The 22714-nt window shown below is 35.9% G+C and overlaps 3 protein-coding genes across 4 annotated transcripts in view; 1 reads left to right on the top strand and 2 right to left on the bottom strand.

Annotated features, from left to right (window-relative positions):
* Positions 1-6832: 6832 nt before the first annotated feature.
* On the bottom strand, positions 6833-10087 carry LOC117909868 (disease resistance protein SUMM2-like). Of its 2 annotated transcripts, none has more exons than XR_004650478.1 (2): positions 7200-10087; positions 6833-7091 (listed from the first exon to the last, which is right to left on the bottom strand). XR_004650478.1 is itself a non-coding variant. In XM_034823916.1 (2 exons), the coding sequence occupies exons 1-2, from the start codon at positions 9866-9868 to the stop codon at positions 7893-7895; spliced, it is 1707 nt and encodes a 568-aa protein (XP_034679807.1). In that variant the 5' UTR covers positions 9869-10087; the 3' UTR covers positions 7798-7892. The 2 variants fall into 2 exon arrangements, 1 of the variants encoding a protein (XP_034679807.1); XM_034823916.1 differs by lacking the exon at positions 6833-7091 and having other exon boundaries at positions 7798-7978; positions 8248-10087.
* Positions 10088-15706: 5619 nt separating this feature from the next.
* Positions 15707-16460, bottom strand: LOC117909871 (probable disease resistance protein At1g15890). The gene is made up of 2 exons (XM_034823918.1): positions 15905-16460; positions 15707-15790 (listed from the first exon to the last, which is right to left on the bottom strand). Exons 1-2 carry the CDS (start codon positions 16458-16460, stop codon positions 15729-15731), a joined length of 618 nt encoding a protein of 205 aa, XP_034679809.1. The 3' UTR covers positions 15707-15728.
* Positions 16461-19177: 2717 nt separating this feature from the next.
* The window catches only part of LOC117909870 (DNA-directed RNA polymerase subunit beta'-like), a 10077-nt gene continuing 6540 nt past the window's right edge, over positions 19178-22714 (top strand). Inside the window, exon 1 of the mRNA XM_034823917.1 lies at positions 19178-20254. Within this exon, the coding sequence (XP_034679808.1) occupies positions 19178-20254 (1077 nt within the window). The remainder of the gene's footprint in view (positions 20255-22714) is intronic.

Below are 22714 nucleotides of genomic sequence, written 5' to 3'. Positions count from 1 at the left end.
GGTCGCAGGATGGGTGGCCATCATTTCGGTTAGCCATATCCCCTTATTTCTTTTTTGATATATAGACCATTGTTAGCCCATTGAGCCTCGCACGTGCATTATAGCATTTCTTTCTTGTTGCCTTACTCACACTTTCACACCGAGTTAGGGGCCCTTTAGTGTATGCATGCATCATTGTTTGGGAGTTTCATGAGCCTTGGACTTAAGGGCGCATTCTCCTCATTATCTTCTCTCTATGATTGCATCACTGCATTTTCATCTCACCTCATTGGTCATGTTATTCGTCTCATCTTGTTTATCCTATCTACTTCTCGTTTGCATCATTTTCTCCTACCCTGAGTGGTGATCCTTCTCAGTCATTACATGGAGGGTAGTCATGTCATTTCCACTATCTATCTTACGGACGTTGATCCAGGGATCTTTAGTTTGAGAAGGTCACATCATCAGAGAGAGTTCATATTACATTGACATTCGAGAGTATGTTTATCCATTTTTTACCTCATCCTTCTGGCTTCTTAGTTTGTGTTCAGAGCATGTATATATATGTAAAAAAAAAATAACAAAAAAATAAGTAAGTGCATGGGTGTATGATATTCTTTATCATTGAGTGTGTATATCAGTGTTTGAGAGTCACTTTGTTGGGTACATCTATCGATAGGAGTTCGTATATGAGCTCCTTGGGACGTTTCATTCTTTGTATTTATTTTTGTCATATGTTTTGAGAGTGAGATGAGTGGCCTTCTCTTAGGAGCTCTAGGTCATCGTCCATTCCATCATTGCATTCATTATTGACATGACTTCCCTGCATATTTGATTTAAGCAGATCATCACTCATTCTCGTGTTCTGGGCTTCATCATCATCCTTGTTTTCACTTCTGATTCATCATTTTCATTCCACATTTTATTCTTTTTCTTACAATGACCCATTTTCGGGTTTGATACTCTCTTTGCATCATTATACATCTCATTATTAGTTTGATTTGTTTCATTTGTCTCCTCATCGACATTATGTCCACATTAGGCACTCTCAGGTCCATGGCTCACAGGATTTACTATACTTGTTCCATTTCATACATGAAGGCATGGGTTTTGATCATTGGGTATTTGAGCTTAGTTTTCCTTTGTTTCTATCACCCTATCACCATAGTCTACGTTATGTCCCATGTCTTGAGAGCACCCTGAGGCCATGGGATCAGATATCGTCTTCTACGACTTCTATTTGGATAGGCGTTTGGGATTTGGTTGACATTTAGATATTGTCATGCTTCTTCTTCTGGGAGATACCTCTTTGATGTTTAGATTTGTTTCAGGCGTGTTTGGATTACCGGGATCACGTGTTTGATGATGGATGATTCTATGTCACTTGTTTTCCTGATTTGTCGCACGTCCGATGCCATACTCGGGCATATTTCCATTTCGCATGAGATTTACGGATCTTCACGGAGGTCACATGTTCGATGATAGATGATTCCATGTCACCTAATTTCCAACCTATCATACATTTGATGCCATACTGGGGCATATTTCCATTCTAGATGAATTTATAGATCTTGGTGGAGTTTCACGCTTATCACCACTTACAAGATGTACGCCGAGACGACGTTCTATTCGCTATCTTTACGATGATTCCTCAGTGGAGCCTCTCGGGAGTCATCTAGTTAGGCCCACACTTCTCGACACTTAGATGTCATCATGCTTCCTTCCAAGAGACGCCTCTTCGATCTATGGGTTTGATTCAGTTGTAGACATGGTTGACTTGGATCACGCATTCGATGACGGATGATTTGAGCTCATCTGATTTTTCGACCTATCGCATTTTTTATGCCACACTAGGGCATATTCCCCATTTCGTTTGGGATTTATAGATTTCCCACTTATTTGCATGATCACCCCGCTTATGAGATACATGTCAGGTTGATGATTCGATTTCATTTAGTATTGATACTCCGAGGAGCCTCCCTTGAGTCATTCAGCTAGGTTCATACTCTCTGATATAGTAGTGATTCTTGGATGGAGTTATCTCAGGTACTTGGATTCCCACGTCATCATTTCAACAGGGTACATATCGGATCTTTTGTACATCCCCCATGGAGTTATTCTCTAGTTATCATGATAGATCGGGTACATCTGATGCCATACTGGGGCATATTTCCCTCCTTTAGCCGTGGATGCGATCATTATCTCACAGATCCATTATAGTTTCCATCACTCGATCGAGATATATTGTATTTGCCTTATTGATCGTTATTCCTGTGATTTTCGTCGAGATGAGCTTTCAGTGGAGCACGACGTTCGGGTTTTGATCGCCCTACTAGCCATGACTCTTCAGTGGATTGTTACTTTGAAATTGAGATGTCGTGATTTAGTTGGGAGTGTTGTGAGAATGTGTTCACAGTCGATTTGTTTATCCAGACTCGCTAGTGGAGCATCGTTCGAGACCCATGGAGTCTCTTTCAAACCCTTCCAACGGACTGAGATTTTTAGAGGCATGCCACACTAGGGCATATTTTCCCCTCATCATTTCCTTGCAGTTTGGCATTCAGAGCAACCGTTCATTCATGGTTTATGACATTTAGAGTCATCATGTCACACTTTTAGTTCGGCGTTTGGAGCCACTTCTCCAGTTTTAGGCCTTCAGAGCCACCATCGTTTCTCAGTTTCAACGTTCAGAGCCACCATCACTTTTCAGTATCGGCGTTCAGAGCCATCCTCATCGCATTTTCAGTTTTGGCGTTCAAAGTCATCACTTCTTAGTATCGGCATTCAGAGCCATCCTCATCGCATTTTCAATTTCGACGTTCAGAGCCATCATTGTCGTTTTTCAGTTTGACGTTCAGAGTCGCATTTTTCAGTTTTGGCATTCAGAGCCATCATTGTCGCTTATCAGTTTCGGCGTTCAGAGCCATCACTTCTCAGAATCGGCGTTCAGAGCCATCCTCATCGCATTTTCAGTTTCGGCGTTCAAAGCCATCATTGTTGCTTTTCAGTTTGACGTTCAGAGTCGCATTTATTAGATTCGGCATTCAGAGCGATCACTTCTCAATATTGGCGTTCAAAGCCATCCTCATCGCATTTTCAGTTTCGGCATTCAGAGCCATCATCGTCGCTTCTCAGTTTCGGCGTTCAGAGCCATCACTTCTTAGTATCGGCGTTCAGAGCCATCCTCATCGCCTTTTTCAGTTTGGCGTTCAGAGCTGTTATTCATTTTCCGTTCTGCATTCAAAGCCATTGTTTAGTTTTTCATTCGACATTCAGAGCCGTAGTTTATCTTCGTTCAGCGTTCAGAGCCATGGTTTTGGGTCGACATTCAGAGTTATCACATTGTTCATTTCCCATTCGGAGTTCAGAGCCACTATTTATCTTCGTTCAGCGTTTAGAGTCACTAATCATTTGTTTTGGCATACAAAACCACCACTTGCCTTCATCTAACGTTCAGAGCCATTATTTGCCTTCCGTTCGGCGTTTGGAGCCATTACTTGTCTACAGTTCAGCGTTCAGAGCACTACTTGGTTTCATTCGGCATTCAGAGCCATTACATCTTCATTTCGGTGTTCAGAGCCACTACTTGCTTTCATTCAGCGTTCAAAGCCATTACTTACCTTCCGTTTGGCGTTTAGAGTCATTTCTTTCTTTCGGAGTTGATGTCTTTTATTTGGCATTCAGAGCCGCATTCTTAGTTCGACACTTAGAGTCCTCATGTCTATCTTTCGTTCGACCCATCACCATTTTCCTCCTTTCCGGCATTCAGAGCCATTGGGCACACTCTCTCGGGCTTTTTGGGTCATTTCTTTTCTTTAGTTTTGATGTTCAAAGCCACTGTTCTGTTTGACGTTCAGTGCTACTATCATCTTTTTCTTAGTCTTGGCGTTCAGAGTCGTTGTATATACCTATTCAGGCATTCCGGGTCGCCACTCCCTATCCCCTGTCGATGTTCAGAGTCATTTCTCCTTGGTCGTATCATTCAGGGTCACATCCCCTGGCATTTATATTCGCTGGCATTACACATCTCGCCTTCATGGGTTTGCATTCATCCTCGCTTATCTCACCTCGTTGCCCTATGTTTATTGCTTATTCATCATTGCTCGTCCAGATTCCTGTTTCACCGCACATGACATAGTCATTTGAGTTCATGACTCGTACTTCGGTCATGTTATAGGGCACCCTACACTTGGCATTCTCATGTAGTTCACATAGGGCAGTCTCCTTTGGGCGTAGTCTGTTCCATTCTTTAGAGTGGTTCGACAGTTACTTATCTTTGATCTGGTCTTCCGAGTCACTTTTGGAGACATCTTACAGGGAGTCTGAGTCCTTAGTGCGGCTTTAGAGGCATTTGAGACATCATTTTCTCTTAGTATTAGAGTCTTTTGTTCATCTACTGGCCTGAGTGAGTTTGTGTTTCACTAACATCCTTTTGGGGGTCTCCTAATTCTTCGGTAGAGTTCACTTCATTCCACTCATTATTCACACTTTCTTTTCACTCAAGTGTTCATATTCCTTACACTCGTGAACTCTATCGAAGAGGGGCATATTTGTAGACCCCTATTTTAAGGGCTTATTTTCCTCACTTTTCTGCAGATCTTTTAGCCAGGTGTCACTACCCCCAGCAAGCCATGTGTTAAATCCTTAGTGGCCATAAGGGAATCAGCCTTGCTTTTTGGGAGACGAATATCAGGATGACACGTGGAGGAACATTCAAGAAGAGGGTTCTGCAGGCCGTTAGGGAAAAAGGAAAATAAAAAAGTGGATTTTTAATTTTTTATTCAAAAAAGGAAAATAAACAAGTGGATTGTGATTAATTTTTTATTTTTTATTCAAAAAGGAAAATAAAAAATGATTAAACAAATAATTTTTATATTAAAAAATTCAATCGGTTTTCACAATTTTAAAAATTAATTCAAATATAATTATCAAATATCCCTCAAATAAAGTTAAAATAATTTCTTTATTCGTTCCAAACCATCCTTTCCTGCAGCCCAAGAAAGTTAAAATAATTTTTTTATGCGTTCCAAACCATCCTTTCCAAACCATCCTTTCCGGCAGCCCAAGAAAGTCAAAATAATTTCTTTATGCGTTCCAAACCATCCTTTCCAGTAGCCAAGAAAGTTAAATAATTTTTTTATGCGTTCAGCCCTTCCTACCCTCCTTTTTCTCCTCTTTCTATCATCAAAACTAAAAAATTCAAAAAATTCCAAGCTTCAACGCAGAGATGAGAGAGGTTAAAGAGATGAAAAATCCACAATATTCCCATGCTATAAAAGGCCAGGCAGGCCAGGCGAGCCGAGGGCCTATTCCACCAACATACAGGTGAGTGGGGTGCCATACCCTCCTCCATACTCCGGCAAAACCTCCGTCGTCTTCATCATGGGGATTCAATGATCCCGAGATCAAGAGAAGGAAGAGGATCGCGTTGTATAAGGCTTATGGCATTGAGGGAAAGATGAAGGCCTCCTTGAGAGGTGGGTTTCGTTGGGTTAAGAATAGAGCTAGAAGATTTTATTTTTTTTTATTAAACTGGGCAAAATAAAAGATTTTGCATTTGGGTAAAAAATTTGTTATTTTTGCATGACCTGCACTTCTTCTTCCTCTTCAAACCCTAACCCACCATTGCCCAAATTCGAAATCTACCCAAACCCCCCAATGTACAGAAAACAATTTCATTTAATTTTTCGTTTTCCTCTGTTTGGTTAGTAAGAAAGCAAAGGAAAATGAGGGAAAAAAAAACTTACCTAGTAGATGCTGCTGGTGGGAGCCGTTGATGGTGGGAGCCGTAGATGGTGGGAGCCGCAGACGGTGAGAAGAGATGGTGGGAGCAGCAGAGAAAAAATAATAGTCAGGGTTTTTGTTGAATGATTTCGGATGAAAAAATTGGGTCTTCAGAGTAGTGGATTGCTGATGTGGATTCAAAAGACTACTTTGACAAATAGTTTGAAAGTTGTATTAGTTTGATTTTTTTTTTTCAGTAAACATTACTTTGGTTGCAAACTCCATTTTAAACGCTTCTAGCACAAAAAATATCTTAAAAGAAAATTGTCTGGTAAAATTTTAATTTTTAGAGTGAGATAATTCTTTTAAGAAAACACTTCTACCATAAAAGAATATTCTTAAAGAAAAATAAATGATTTTACAAGTCAAGATTTTATTATACAACGGGTAGATGACCAAACTAAAAGATATGTAAGGGAAAAAGTCATTGGTTGATGGGCCAAAGATTTCCCATCAGAGGAAAAGAAGAAACAAAAAAAAAGACATCATGGACCATGATGAAGAAGAAAAAGTAAAAAGGGATTGACCCTAACATTAATATTGAAGCACAAAATATAACATTATTTAATATTTAAAAGTCATTTTTAAAAATCAATCTATTTTCAAATCTAAAAAATTATCGATTCACAGTTTAACCACAATCTAATAGTAATAAGTGACATCGCAAATATATAATTTATATTTTATTAAATTTAAAAATAATTTTTAAAAATTATAAAATATATATAAAATTAAAAAACAATAATATTTATTTTTTCATCTTTTACATAAATGTATTAATATTTTAATTTTTATTAAATAAAATATATATAATATTTAAATATGAATATATATATATATAAATTTGTTGAATCGAATCATCCAATTCTTTTCAATTCGGCAATTGAACCAGTTATACAGTCATTTAAAATTTTGAAAACATAATTACAATCCAATAGATAGTTATTTTGAAAAACATTTTTAACATAAAAAATTATTTTTAAAGCAAAATCAAAAGTTCAACAAAATTTAAAAATCAATTGTAAAATCACTTATAATATTTAAAAAATACTTATATAGAGAAAACACTTGGAATACATACATTAGCAAGCACAATCTTAATATGATACCACTTGTCATTCACCTTAAAGTTACAAATGAAACAAAAAAAATAAAAATTTACATGGAAAGCACAACAAGGTCAATAAGAGACATATATGTAGTCTACAATTTTGGATAAGCAATACATGACCAAAACAAGCCACTCCATAATTCATGTTCCACGTCCATAATTTGAGATTCTTGAAACGGTTTTCTGAACCATTTTCTTAGGGAAAGAAAAAAAAAACCTGCAAAAATGAAAAGAACCAAATCACATCTCAGTTAGTTTACTTGCCTAAATTAAAAAGATATAAAGAAAAAAAAATGAGAGAGAAGAGAAAGGGAAGCGAAATTACCAGGGGATGAAAGGAAAAAGAGACGAACTGGGTGAGGCGCCCCCAATATATCATCACCTTCATTTAGGCACAAAATATTGAGTGAGTTTCTGCTTAATGGTTTGATCTTCCCAATCCAACCCATCCCACCAGTGTTGTTCTCCCTCGATTTTACGCAAACAGTTGGTGTTGGAATCAAATGTCAGCTTCCTTAGCCTTGGACAGTGTTTCACAGTGATCTCTCTTAGGGAAGGAAATGACAGAGCTCCTCCACATATACTCCTTAGATTTGATAAATAAGATAAACTGAGAGTTGTGAGTACTGAGAATGCATCTGAACATTGTTCAACTTCTGAAATTCCAATCTCTTCATCTTCTGTCATCACTTCTTGCATTGACTCGCAGTATTCCACACGGAGAGACAAAAGGTTTGGAGCAAAAGCAAGACATGTCAAGTGCAGCAATTTTGGACACATAATTATCTCCACTTCGGAAAGTTTGGAGAATTCTTGTCCCCTTCCCTTTACCAGATTGATTTTCACATCTGCCAAATCAAAGCATCTCCATATTTGAAGAATCTGAAGGTAAGGGGAAAGTTCCAATTTAGTCATACCAGTGCAGTCTTGTAGGCTTAGCCTTCTTATGCTCCTTCCTAACTTGTGGGAGTCGACTGACATTTGGGTGTGAAGGACACTTTTTAGAGGGATAGATATGTCACTCACATGTTTCAAGGACGCTAGCTCCTCTAAGAGGAATCCCCCGTCTCCATTCCAACCTATGGAAGCATAAAGACTGAACAACTGCAAAGATGAAAGGCTTGATATCAATTGAGCTGGAATTGTTTCAAGTTTTTCCATATCATCCAATATCAAGCACCTTAGTTTTGTCAAATTTTTGAGCTTCATTGGGAGACTCTCTATTTCTGTTTTTGACAAATTAAGATAATGCAGAGTTTTTAGGTTACCAATCTCTGCAGGTAACACCATCAATTCAGAATTTGACAAGTCCAGAACTCTTATGACAGACATGTGTGTGAAGAATTGGCTTGGAAATGACTTCATCGACTCACCTGATGCAATCAAAGTCTCGAGATTTCGAAAATCCGGTGGTTCAGTGGAATCTTCAATACTATTATCCCACAACGACATTCTTTGGGTCTCCTTCCACTCTGCAATTTCGTGACCTTCAATCCATCTGCCAGGCTCTTTTATCACGCATTTGTTCTTCTTCTTCCCATTTTCATGAGCCAACCACAAAGCTATGTACCGAATCACATCATGCATTTTTACATGCTTTTCAGATTGGCCACCCTCCAACAGACATGCAAGCTTTAATTGTTCAATAATTTCCTCTCCTTTAGCACGTGCATCATCTATGTGATGCCATTCATCGAGAAACCCCTCCCCAATCCATAGTTCTATAAGCTGCTTGTAAGGAATTTCCCAATCTTCCGGGAACATGGAGCAATATATGAAACATGATTTGACGTTGGCTGTGCTTAAGTTGTCATAACTCAATGCTAAAACTCGAAATAAATCTTTCTCCATAGCTGGGAATTCTGATGGATAGGTCTGCAACAGTTTTAGCTTTTTCTCCCATTCTTGGGGAGTCGTCTTTCCTTTCATTGCTCCTCCAGCAATCATGAGGGCAAGTGGCACGCCTTTACATTCTTTAACAACACTATTTGCGAGCTTGCGTATCCTTGGATGAGAATTTATGATTGATTCTCCCACATTGGTTCGAAACAAAGCATAGGCGTCCTCGGGTTTCATGCACTTCACTTCAATTTTCTCAGCTCCCATAGCTTCGCACACATCAAAAAATCGCGTTGTAAATATTACTTTGGACTTATTTTGATCATTCAGAGGAGGAAACCCGATATCCAAGAGATTTTGCTTCTCCCATATATCATCTAACAAGAGTATAAATTTCCTTGTTTTAAAGAAATTGTATATTTCCTCTTGCTTTCCACCCCTAGCCCCACTTTTCCATCTGTTATCAGGAATGTCACACTGACAAAGAACCATTTCTTGGATTTTTTCCACACTTGCCGGTTTAGACACAACAACATAAATCACTTTATCAAATTCAAAGCTGGTTTTGAGGAATTCATTATTGATTCTTCTCAAGAGGGTTGTTTTCCCCACACCCCCCATCCCGTATAATCCAATAGTTCTCACCTTGTCATCTTGCAGGCATCTCCATACCTTCTCAGACAAGGAATCCAACCCCACCGTTTCGGCCAAAGGCAGCTCGATCACTCGAAGTGTAGGCGAAGGGGCAGCCACCTCTTGGAAACTCTCTGCCTTACTGCACAATTGAGACACAGCATTAATCTTTTCAGGTACCATCTTTCCAAGCTCGTAGCTGGCGAGACAGTTTCTGGGGCAACAGGTTCCGAGACATCTCTTCTTGATTTCTTCTTCTCCTTTTGTCAACATTTCGTTCACTTCTCCTTCCATGGATTCTACGTCGTGGATCCAGCCAGCCACTACATGTTTAATCTCCTTCTGAAGTTTCTGTGCTTTTTCCACCCTTTCCTTCACATCTTTATACTCATTATTGAGTTCCTTCATTTTTTCTCTCAAAGACTTGAGATTTTCCGGGAGTTGACGGATGTAAACAGCACGCTTATCACAGCAATCCCATAAGCGGTTGACGATTTCCAGGATTGAACTCACAAACTCCATAGAAACAAGAGTGGGAATTCAAGCAAAGAAAAGATGAGGATCTGAAAACTGGGGACTGGAGACGGGTTGCAGTGGGAGAGGTAAAGATGAATACTGGAATTCTAGCAAAGAAAAGATGAGGATCTGAAAACTGGGGACTGGGGACGGGTTGCAGTGGAAGGATAAAGATGAATACTGGAATTCAAGCGAAGAAAGATGAGAATCTGAAAACTGGGGACAGTTTGCAGTGGTAGAGGTAAAGATGAATACTGGTCTAATGGCTATTTATTTATTCAAAATTGGGAAGACTTAAGAGGCATTTGGCAGTGTGAAAGTCCACTCTCTGTTTTTTACTTTGTAATTTTTTGAAAGTATTTTTTAAAATTTTCTTCAACACCTGATCTTTTTTTTTTCATTTTTTCAAAAGCATGTTTTTATTGTAGAATTTTTTCTGATGTCTATAGCAAACACTCTTAAACTATGTCTTAGGCTCTAGCCTTTACTTGACAAAGGGACATGTTCATTATGAAATAACAATAATAATAATAAATAATACATAAAATAACCATAGGTTTAAAAATGATGTAGAGATTGATCTAATTTAATGTCCGCATTAGCATAATTTTTTTCATACATTAACTATTGAAATTAATCTCTTATAAACCTTAAGGTTGTGTTTGATTCTCGAGAAATTTTCAGGAAAAATATAAGGAAAATAAAATGAAGAGGAAAAATAGAAGAAAAAAAAAGTAAAATAAATTAAAATTAATAAATTGTTTTTATATACTACTTCAAATATATTTGACCTATTTTGGCTATTAGATGTAAAGATTAAGATGCGTTTGGCACTGATTTTAGAAAACATTTTAAACTTTTTAGCACTTAAATGATAAAAATTTTCAAGTGTTAAAAATATTAGAAACGCTTTCTAAAATTATTATCTAACGGGTTCTATGCAATTTTAAAATATATAAGATCATAACTAATTTTAATTATATTTAATTTTCTTTCATATTTTTCATATTACAACCAAACATAAGAAAATCATTTTTTTTTCTTATTATTTTTTGGGAACCAAATATAACTTAAAATTATATTTAATTCTTGGAAAGTACTAAGAAAAGAAAAATATGTTAAGAAAAAAAATGATTTTATCATGTTTGATTTATTTATAAAAAAAAATATAAAAAATAAAATATAATTAAAATTAATTAAAATTTTATATATTTTAAATTATTTAATCTTATGATATATAAAAATAATTTATTAACTTTAAATCTATTTATATTATCTTTCACATTTTCTTTTCTTCTCATTTTCTCTTTTATTTTCTTTCCCTTACATTTTTCCTCAAATTTTCTAAGAATTAAAGAGTAAGCAAACTACAACCATAACTTATTAACTATGTCCTATTATTATTTTTTTTCATGGGTGAATAATCTTGCTTAATATTGTGGAATTATTTTACTCATGAAAACCTGGTGTATATATTATCACATTAGATTTCATTTGATAATAACTTTAGAAAGTGTTTTTAATTTAAAAGGTGTGTTTTTTTTATAAAAATTTAAAATTAAAAAAATTAGATGTTTGACATAATTTATAAAACACTTTTAAAAATCTGAAAAATCAATTATAGTGTTAGAAAATCACTTTCATTTGGCAGTAATTTTAGGAAACGATTTTAGCCTTAAAAATGTTTTTGAAAAAAATTAGGTATTTAACAAAATTTATGAAACACTTTCAAAGATCTAAAGGAATCACTAGTGTTGAAAAGTCGCTTATAGTTATTTTCTGGAAGAACATTTGATTGATGATTTTCCTAAAAACACTTCAAGAGAAAACATTTCAATTAAAAATACTTCGATTAGAAAAACTCCCTGACGTACATTTTTTAGAGACACTTTTAATAGGTAAGGGTTTGTTTGGTAATTATTTTTTAAAACAGTTTAGAAAAATAATTTTTAAGAATAGTTTTTGAAAACTATTATTTAATGTTTTGTAGAATAAAAATATGTTTGGAACCTAAAATGTTTTTAACTTGCTTTTAATACTTTTAAATATGCTTTATAAATAATTTTTATATTTGGAGTTTTATTTTTAATCATTATACATGTTGGTATAATTATTTTTTAAAATAACTCTCAAAAAATAAGTAAAAAAAAACCGAAAATAACTAAAAGATGTTATCTAAAAATACCATATTTTCTATTTTTTAAAATAGAAAACAAAAAACAGATTTTTTTGGTTACCAAATATGTTTTCCAGTTTTTTTTTTCTGAGAAACAAAAAACTGTTCTTGAAAACAATTTTCAAACAAACCCTAATTTTTTTAAAATACTTTGAAATTAAACACTTCCATTAAAAATACTTCAAATAAAAACAATGGTAAACGCTCTCTAATTTTTTTTTTTTTAAGTTTCTACACTAACAAAACAGTAATTGAATAATTTTTTATGATCTGAAAGAGCTTTTTACAAAATTAAAATGGTGCACTGAATGCAATTGTTCAAACTTAAATTGAATATGTAAAATTTCAAAGGAGTTATAAATTTTGATCATAAAATTAATTTGAAACCTTTTTTTGTTTATTCAAAGGATGTTGGGACATGTAAATGCATCGTACCTGTTGATTAGGGATGGAAATGGGGCTGGTTTTTTCGGGTACCCCCCCGCCCGGCCCCTAATGGGACGGGATTTAATTTTAATAAACGGGTTTGGGACGGGTATAAGATTTTTTTTTTTAAAACCCGGGACGGGTTCAGGTATTGCCCCATCCCGCCCCACCCTGCCCCGCCCCGTCCTGCCCCAATTATATATAAAATTAATTTAATTTAAATTTAAAATTTAATTTAATTTAAATGTTAAATTTACTATTTTTAATATATAGATAATAATAAAAAATTTTAATAAAATAAGTTATTAAAAATATAATAATTTTATTATTTATAAAATATATTTATTTTAATGCAATTAAAAATTTTAAAAGTAATTTTTTTTTTTAAAAAAAAAGTTAAACGGAACTGGGCGGGACGGGTATGGGAATTTCCCATACCCGCCCCGTTTAATTTTTTAAACGGGACAGAGATGGGAATTGTTTTTAATAAACAGGGTGGATTGGGATGGGGTGACCCATCTCGAACCCGGCCCGTTCCCATTTCTACTGTTGATCTCATCATGGTTCCTCATGGTTTGCCCAACCAGTTGTCAATATTTTAATGAACCATAAACATGGCCAGCTGTTCCAACCTTGTAAATCATTATCTTTCAAAAAAATCTATACTTCCAGTTGTCAATATTTTAATGACCCGTAAACATGGCCAGCTGTTCCAACCTTTTAAAAATAATGCTGCATACATTACTTATAAAATTGACAATTCCTAAGATATAAATTTGATTATAAAATTTGAACCCTTTTTGTTTGTTCAATGGAAATGTTCACATGTAATTGCTTTGTGCTTTACCTAATCCTGGTTCCTCATGGTGCACATGCATGGTCGAATAAAAAAATTTGCCCCACCACTTGTCAATATTTTATCTCTCTCTATCGATCTCTCTAAAAAATTATATCTTTGATAGCTATAGCTGTTACTATTAGTATATTTCTCAAACTTATCGAGAGCCAAAGGAACATTTTCTGATGGCGTTGGGACCTGTTTTGTTTAAAAGATAACATGAAATAGTATTGTATAGAAACAAAATCCGGAATCTTCACAACTTCTTAAAAAATCCCCGAATTTAAAAAATATTTGAATAAAATTGAAAAACAAAGCATTTTATTTATTTCTACTTGTCCTATTAGTTTAGAGCTAATGGAGTCTTTGAGATGGGTTCTTGTTGCAAAACTTGGAAGGCTCATCCATGTTGGGTTAAAAGGCATAGACAACCCATTAAGTAGTGATATTATATGTTAAAGAGTTTGGTGACCCAAAATCTATTTGGTCCGACTCAAAAAGCTCGAGGTGCAACATATGTGGTGAAACTATATGTATATATATGTGTGAGATGATATATAGTTTTAAGGTTATAATAATTATACTTCAGTTGTAACTGTTGACAACTCTTCCCTCTTGTACCAATTTTTTGATATAGTGGATTTTCTTTTCCTTTACACGTGTTTTTTCCTATCTAGGGTTTTCAACATAAACCTATATATTCTTATTTTGTTTGTGTTTTTTTTTTCTCTATTACCTATTCTCGTTATTGTGTAACATTAAGTATAAGAGATTAATTCCACACAATCCCAACAAGTGCAAACTTACTTAACACTTAGAACCCAATACTTCTATCTATTTTCTAGACTACCAAACAACCCACAACATGAGGGGAAAATGGGATTCCAGCCCTTCCATTAACACCTAGAACCCAACACTTTTCCCCATTTTCTAGACTACCAAACAACCCACTACTTGAGGTAAATGGGATTCTAGCTCTTCATTATGGTTCTTTCATAATGAAGAGCATACCCACAACTAAGCACATCTATTTGGATTTGAAACCATTTTTTTTTGTCAAATTAATACTTTTCTTCTCTTTCTCAACAATCCAATAGTCCTGAAACCCAAAGAAAAATGGTTAACAGTTACAAAGCTTCATCAAATTGAAGCCAACTGTTAGTATATTTTATCAAATCCCTATCAAATAAATAACTTTTATGAAACCCTCACTATATAAAAAAACTTAAAGCCAAAATTGCGGATGACCAAAATAACTAAGTTGGTTTAACAAAATGAAAATAAAATGGAGTGAGGAGAATCCTTAAAAACAGCCTTAAAGAAAAAAATCGCTTAAATGAAAGAATGTATAATAATTAGAAGAATGCTGAAATTACTCTATGAAAATTGTTAAGAGTTTGGTGACTTGAATTCTATTTGGTTTGATCCGAAAAGTTCACAGTACGACATATGTAGTGAAGCTAAAATTATAAGATTTTTTAGGGGGTGTGTGGTGATAGTGGAGGGATCGGGCTTATAGGCCCGATACCGTAGCCCACCATTGATTCCATTGGGGGTGTGAGGGCAAAGCCCCCATGGTATGGACCTATTTTGTTAATTATTCTCACAAATATATGATAATTATGTTTTTGTTGTAGTGGCTCACAATTCTCTTCTCTTGTACCAATTTTTGACATAGTGGATTTTCTTTTCCTTTGTCCATTGTTTTTTCCGTTTAGGGTTTTCCACATAAATCTGTGTTCTTATTCTATTTTTCTTATTGCCTATTCTCATTATTTCGTAACAAAAACGAATTTTTGTAAATATCATCATAAATAGCCTAGACTATAGACAATTTAATTGCCAATGTATCCAGGCAAGCAATGTACAACAGGTATATTACATATTATAAATTGTAGAAAGAAGAAAGAAAGAAAGGAAGAACACCCTGAACACTGAAGAAGGAAGAAAACGGATTGATCCCACCACCAGTCCATCATCAGCACCTCACAGGCACGAAACATGGAGAGAGAGAGAGCTTAGCACTGTTTTGATCCTCCCACTCGAGTCCATCCCACCATTCTTCTTCTCCCTTGATTTTCAAAGGATTTTTACTAGCCAAGGTATCAGAATCAAATGGCAGCTTCCTGAGACATGGACAGAATCTCACATTAAACTCCCTCAAGGAAGGAAATGGCAGGGGTCTTCCATATATACTCTTTAGCTTTGGTAGAGTCCACAATTGGAGAGTTTTGAGTCCTGAGAATACGACCACCAAATCTTGTTCAATTTCTGCTACTCCACCACTTTCTCCTATCACTTCTTCCAGAGACTCACAGTTTCTCACAACCAGGGACAGAAGGTTTTGAGCGTGAGCAAGCCATGTCAAGTTCAACAATCTTGGCTTTGATATCAGTTGACGAGGAATTATTCGAAGCAGATGCATCTCATCCAATATCAAACACCTTAGTTTTGACAGTTTCTCGAGCTGGATTGGTAGCGTTACTATCTGTGTGTAGGACAAATTAAGATAACTCAGTCAATCCAAAATTTTTGGACAAGTCCAGAACTCTTATAATAGGGATATACCCAAAGAGTCCACTCGGGTATGACATCAACTTACACGATACCATCAATATTGTCTCAAGATTGAGGAAAGATGGTGACGCTTTCAGCTCTCCCACACTACAGTCCCACAATGATATCCTCTGTGCCTCCTTCCATGTTGCCACTTCGTCAGCTTCAATCAATTCAACCTGTTTTTCTACCACAAATTTCTTCTTCCTCCCACCTTCATGAGCTATCCACAAGGCCATATCACAAATTTTGTCGTGCATTGTCACATATTTCTCGGACATACCATCCCGCAATAGAAATGCACCCTGTAAACGCGCAATAATGGAGTCTCCTTGGTTTCTTGCTTCACGTATGTGATCAAATTCATCCAAGAATCCCTCCCCAATCCAAAGTTCTTCTAGCTGATCACGACCAATTTCATGATTCTTGGGGAATAAAGAGCAATAGATGAAACATGATTTGATGTTATCACTAGGCAAATTATGATAACTACATGCTAGAACTAGAAACAAATCTTGCTCCATACCTGGAAACCTTGATGGATTACTCTTCAATTTATGTGCTGCTGTCTGCCATGCCTGTGGAGTTCTCCATCTGGCCATTGCTCGTCCCGTGATTATGAGGGCAAGAGGCAAACCTTTGCACTCTTGGGCAATAATTTTGGCAAGCTTCAGTATATCTGGATGAGAATTTAAAGTATCTTCTCCTACCTTGGACTGGAACAGAGCAAAGGCTTCCTCCTCTCCCAATCACTCTACTTCAACCATCATCTGAACTTTCATTTGGTCGCAAACCTGTAGAGAGCGCGTCGTAAGTACTACTTTGGACTTATTTGGATTATTTAGAGGAATCCCCACTTTCATGAGATCAAGCGGCTCCCACATACCATCTAAAAGGAGAAGAAATTTCTTTGTTTCCAAGACTTGAAATATTTCCGAAGCCTTTACACCCGAACTCCTATCTTTGCATTTGTAATCGGGAACGGCCAATATATTCAGAATCCGTTCCTGAGCCCTCTCGATCGTTTCTACTTTGGACACAGTAATCCAAATTGCTGCATCAAATTCATTGTTCCTTTCCATGACCCCGTGGTTGATTTTGTTCAAGAGAGTCGTTTTCCCCACACCCCCTATGCCATATATTCCAATAGTGCCCACTTGTTCATCTTCGAGCCATCTCCAAACCCTGTCAAACAACAAATCTAAGCCCGCAGACTTATCCATAGGATCATTCACCGCTGGACGAATCAACGGGACAGGCACCTCGTCCAAATTATCTGCTCTGCTCTGTAGTTCCGCCACAGCAGCCACCTTTTCTCTAATCATGTTCCCAAGCTTGTAACTGGAGCGGTAGTTTGTGGGACGACAGGATCCGAGACATTTCTTCTGGATTTCTATATCACTTTTTACCATTAACTCGTTCACTTCCCTTTCCATGTTTTCCACACTGCAGAGCCAGGCATCCACTTCACGAGTACGCTTGCTCTTTTCTTTCACATGTTGATAGACATGCTTGAGTTCCTCCATTGCGTTTGCCAAAGAATCGAGATTTTGTGGGAGCTGATCACGAGAGTGAGCAGCACCCTTTGCAGCGCAATCCGCCGCGACATCCATGGAGAAAACAAGAGTTGGAATTGAACCAAAAAGAGATTTAATGATGGATGAGAAAACAGGTGACGGGTTGCAGTGGGAGAGATGAAGATGGAAAACGACTTTATGTTTTTGTTTACAAAGCCCCTAATACTTAACTGTGAGTGTTTAGCTAGGTTGGCAATTCAGGACAAAATTCCTAAGTGTCCCCTAACTCGGCTTTCCTATTCCTATTCGGACTACTTGACTTTGAAGACTAAGACTTTGCTAAGAGGCCGAGGTATGTAGTCGAGTGTATGGTGATTGGATGTGAATCAACCCGGTTTTTAATCTTTAAATATGTTAGAAAGTTGGGAAAAATGGTTTTTGGTGCAAGACTTTCATTCCTCTGTTTCTGGATCGATCCAGGTGTAGGGGTGGATCTATCCAACTAATGTTATTTTGATCAAATCTCAGCCATTAGATTAAGGGTTTCTTTTTACACTTTAAAAACCAATCTTCTCTCATTTTCTGGGTAGAGAGACTGCTGAAAACGTGGGGAGAGCAGCCACACTCCAAGTGTTCTTCATTTTCTCATTTTTGCTTTCCTAATTTGGGGATTTTTTTATTGCAAAGAAAATCCACTTCTCTTAATGTTTTCCAAACTAGTTTTCAATGGATTTTCTTGAGCAATAAATGGGTTGATTCATTCTTTCATTTACATCTAAATCTCTCATTCTATTTGGGTTGTGCAAAAACCCATTTTCTTCTTGTGTGGATTCAAGAAGAGGCCGAGATTGAGCTTGGTGCGGACTTCAAGTATGCTCCAAAAGGAGAAGCTGAAAATGAAGGTACTGGTCAAGTATTCCGGGAAGGATTGGTTGGCTTGAGCTAGGTAAAACCTTGTACTCAGTTTTTATTCTTCATAGTGGAGTTTTCAATCGGTGATAGGCCTGTGGTTTTTGATCTCTTCGGAGGTTTTCCACGTTAAAAATCTGGTGTTCATTGTCTCTTTCTCTCACTCTATATTTTGATTTATTTTTTAGGAGTGTTGAAGCATTTGCATGTGTTTTGCATTTATAAATTGTTGGGAGAGTGTTGATGCATACATTATTGCTTGTGGATGTTTTGCTTTATTGAAAAGTTATTGGAAGAAAAATTTCTTGACATTAAGATAGTCTAAGGTTAGGTAATCTTTGTTGGGAGAATTTTTAAATTGTTCTACAACACCTATTCACCCCCCTCTAGGTGTAGTTCATTATTGAGATTCACATTTTCAATTGGTATAAGAGCAGGTTTTTAAAGGAAAAATCATTTTTGGTCCTTGAATCTCAATCATGGAACCTCATCAAGAGGGAGCTTCCATTGGGAGACCACCATTTTTAACCGGTGAAAATTATTCTCATTGGAAAGTGAGAATGCAATATTTTCTCAAAATGCAAAGTGAAAAAGTTTGGAACACCGTTGAATTTGGTTGGTCTCCACCTAAGGTGTTGGATAGAGAAGGTAGACCAACTAATGTTATCAAGCCTAAATTGGAATGGGATAGAAGTGAAAATGAAGCAAGTGAGAATAATGCTAGAGCCATGTACTCCATCTTCAATGCCATTAGTACAGACGAATTCCGTAGGATTGCTACATGTACTTCGGCTAAGGAGGCTTGGGATATTCTCCAAGTGACTCATGAAGGAACTAATGTCGTGAAAGTGTCCAAGCTTCAAATGTTGACATCTAGGTTTGAGACCATTAGGATGGATGATCATGAAACTTTTGGAGAATTTAATGCAAAACTGATGGACATTGTGAATTCTAGCTTCAATCTAGGTGAACCCATCTCTAACTCTAAGGTGGTTAGAAAAATTTTGAGATCTCTTCCTGAGAGATTTAGAGCTAAGGTCACAGCCATTGAAGAGTCTAAGGATGTGGATTCCTTGAAGATAGATGAACTTGTAGGTTCCCTCCAAACCTTTGAGATGACTCTTGTATCACCTAGGAAAGTTAAGGGAATTGCTTTAAAAGCTATTAAAGAAGAGTCCCTAAGTTCCGAAAGTGAGGATGATGAGAAAATGTCGGAGGGTGAGCTTATTAAGTTTGCTAAAAAATTCAAGAAGTACATGAAATTCAGAAAAGCCAAGAAAGAATCAAATGATGGTAAAAAATGGAGGAACTCAATTGGAAAAGAGAAAAATATGGAGAAAGGTGTGAAAAAGGAGTTGAAAATTGAGTGCTTTAAATGTGGGGGAAAGGGTCACTATGCATTTGAATGTCCCTCAAAGAAAAAAGACAAGAAGGCCATGCAAGTTACTTGGAGTGACTCCGAGTCTAATCAATCAAGTGAAAAAGAATCCAATGGAAGTGAGGAATGCACTAACTTCATAGCCTTTGCTGCAAGTGTCAATGAGGAACCTCTTTTAAAAGAAGCTTCAAGTGAGTCAAGTGAGTCAAGTGACTCCAATGATGATGACATGAGTTTTGACACAGCGTATGAGACTTTGTATAAGGAGTGTTTGAGCCTTAAACAAGAACAAGTCAAGTGGAAGGCTTCTAAGAAGATTTTAACCAATGAGGTTGATGTTTTAAAGGGAGAAAAGAAAGCCTTGCTTGATAAAATTGCATTTCTTGAAAATGAACATTTGGAAGTGAAGGAAAAATGTGATGTGTTGAAAAGTGAAATTCAAATGTTCAAGGATGAGTTAAGTCTTAGGAAGGAAGAGTTACATCCTAACTCTAAAAGACTTAATGAGTTGATTAATTCAGGGCGTAAATCTTTTGATAAAAGAGGCTTAGGATTTCTTGGTGAAAATGCTACTCCAAGTAGTAGTAAAACGGTTTTTGTTAAGCCTTGTGAAAAAGAATCTCCTAAGAAAACTCAATCTCAAATCAAGTTTCATTGCAATCATTGTGGAAAAATTGGACACACTTTTGATAGATGTTATGCAAGATTGTTTGATAATTTTCAAAGGAGGTTGACCAACCTAATGAATGAATGTCATGCTTTGAAGAATAGGTTGTTGAATGAGAATAAGAAAGTATCCAAGAAGAGCTCAAAGATCTCTCGTAATGGTGAGTTGAAAGGAAGCACTTTGAATGAAAAGACAAAAATCTCAAATGTTAAACAAATTTGGGTGAAAAAGAATGAGTTGAAGTGTTTCGTTGTCCATACTGCACTTAGAGCTATTGAGTCACACTCATGGTATCTTGATAGTGGATGTTCACATCATATGACTGGAAATAAATCTTTGTTCACTTCATTCACTGAATTTGATGGAGGAAATGTGACATTTGGAGATGGTAATATGGCTAGAGTGAAAGGCAAAGGTACCATTTGTGCCCCCAACATTCCTAATCTTGAAGAGGTCTTATATGTTGAAGGTTTAAAGGCTAACTTAATTAGCATAAGCCAAATGTGTGAGAATGAGTTCAATGTCCAATTTTCACAAAATCTTTGCAAGGTGTTTGACTTGAATGATGTTAGTGTGATGATTGGCTTGAGAACTTGTGATAATTGTTATGTTGTTAGTCAAAAATCTCCTTCATCATCTTCTCTTGTGTGTGGAAGTTCTAAAATTGCATGTGTTAATCACTTGTTGAAACATAGATTGTTGCAAAATGAAAAAGAACATCCCATTGTAAAAGTTAGGATTGATAGGGGGAGAAAATTTGATGATGCCAATGTTGTTGATAGGTTAAAGAACCATGTTCTTCATTCTAGATCAAAACATGTGGACATTAAGCATCACTTCATTCAAGATTTGGTAGAAGACAAGATTGTTTCACTAGAGTTTTTCCTTATGGAGGGTCAAATTGCTAACAATGTTACTAAACCTTTGGATGTTTCTAGGTTTGAATCACTTAGGAGCCCCATAGGTTTATATACTCTCTATTAACTACCTCTAGAACTTGTCTAGGACTTTCTTCTTGAATATCTTTGAGTCCTAGGTGTCTTCTCAAGTTCCAAAGTGTCCTTGTGGTGGTGTTCTTTTTGTTTTGGTTCAATCTTTTCTTCATTTTTCATAAATTTTCAACATTTGCTGAGTTCATGAGAGTGACATGCTTACATTTTTGTTTAAAAGTTAAATTGACTCATAATGATCTTAAAAGCTTCAAGATGTTTTTATCTCCATGGCTTGATTGATAAACATGATATTGAATCCTTGCTATTTTGATTTGATTAGATAAACCACAAAAGGTTAGTTTCATTTCTTTTAAGTGAGTAATAGCTCATGGTTGAACCTTGTGATTACATAAATGGTGAGTAATGCTTTTTGTAGTCTAAATGCAAACTTATGTTTATCTAATGAGTATTAAAAAGTGAGTAAAGTCACCCGGAATATCCTTGAGTGTTTTAAGATTATTCTTCCTTGATTGTTTGCCCTCTCTTTGAAATTAAAAAAAAAAAAAAAATGAAAAGGGAAAAGGAAAAAAAAATATATATATATATATATATATATATATATATATATATATATATATATATATATATTAAGCTTCCCGGAATGGTTATGGCTCCTTGGCAATGTTTCAAGAGTTAAAAAGCCTCCATTGCAAGAGTGGGACATCCCTTATGTTGTTATGTTGTAAAGGCCACCTTAGTGATCGTCAAGTAAAAAAAAAAAAAAATTGATCCTAAGTGTGAAGCTCATGTTTGTGAAATCATTTCAATGCTCAATGTGAAAAACAAATGTTGTATGAATTTTTTTTGGGATGTGAATAAGCCGTGTTAAACAGAAATCCGGCCAAGAGAGGTGCAAATTGACTTCTTGGAATATTATCTTGAATTTCTCTAGGAAGGAAGTGTCTTGAAAATGATTTTTTGCTTTATGGGTGGATATAGGTTTATAAGTGGAAAGAAATTAACATACTCACTATTTTATGGTGTCATGTGTAAGTCTTCTTTGAGCTTAAACATACTTGTTAGAATGTTGATAATCATTTGTTTTTTACCTATTCATTTAATAAATTTGGAAGGTTTTTCAATCTTTATGTTTATTAATTTTGTCTAAAGTTAAGCTCTTGGTAGGATTCTTGTTCAATATGAATCAATTCTAACTCATTGATTGAAAGATAAGTATGTCATCCTATTGAATCTTAGCTATGGTGAATCAAATTTTCAATGTTTGGAAAGCTTGTTGGTTTTCTTGTGTTTTTTTTTTGTAAATTTTTTTGCCTAAGTCATTTTTCAGTAGCGTGTCGATCGATCTGCTGAATTTGTGGATCGATCCACTGTGTGCACAGTCATGTGACCGAGAGCCCTTGAACGATGTGTGGATCGATCCACCAAGATCGAT

The sequence above is a fragment of the Vitis riparia genome, unplaced genomic scaffold (genome assembly GCF_004353265.1).
Source record: "Vitis riparia cultivar Riparia Gloire de Montpellier isolate 1030 unplaced genomic scaffold, EGFV_Vit.rip_1.0 scaffold454_pilon_pilon, whole genome shotgun sequence".
Taxonomy (NCBI): domain Eukaryota; kingdom Viridiplantae; phylum Streptophyta; class Magnoliopsida; order Vitales; family Vitaceae; genus Vitis; species Vitis riparia.
Note: the sequence above shows the minus strand (reverse complement) of the source record. Positions and strands in the feature narration are given on the sequence as shown.

Excerpts from the sequence above, each read along its gene's own strand:
- LOC117909868 (XM_034823916.1), bottom strand. The coding sequence starts at position 9,868 with ATGGAGTTTGTGAGTTCAATCCTGGAAATCGTCAACCGCTTATGGGAT. Across the intron at positions 7,979-8,247 it reads CGAGACTTTGATTGCATCAG|TTGTTCAGTCTTTATGCTTC; the intron begins GTGAGTCGATGA and ends TCATCTTTGCAG.
- LOC117909871 (XM_034823918.1), bottom strand. The coding sequence starts at position 16,460 with ATGGCCAGATGGAGAACTCCACAGGCATGGCAGACAGCAGCACATAAA. Across the intron at positions 15,791-15,904 it reads GACAATATTGATGGTATCGT|ATAGTAACGCTACCAATCCA; the intron begins GTAAGTTGATGT and ends TCCTACACACAG.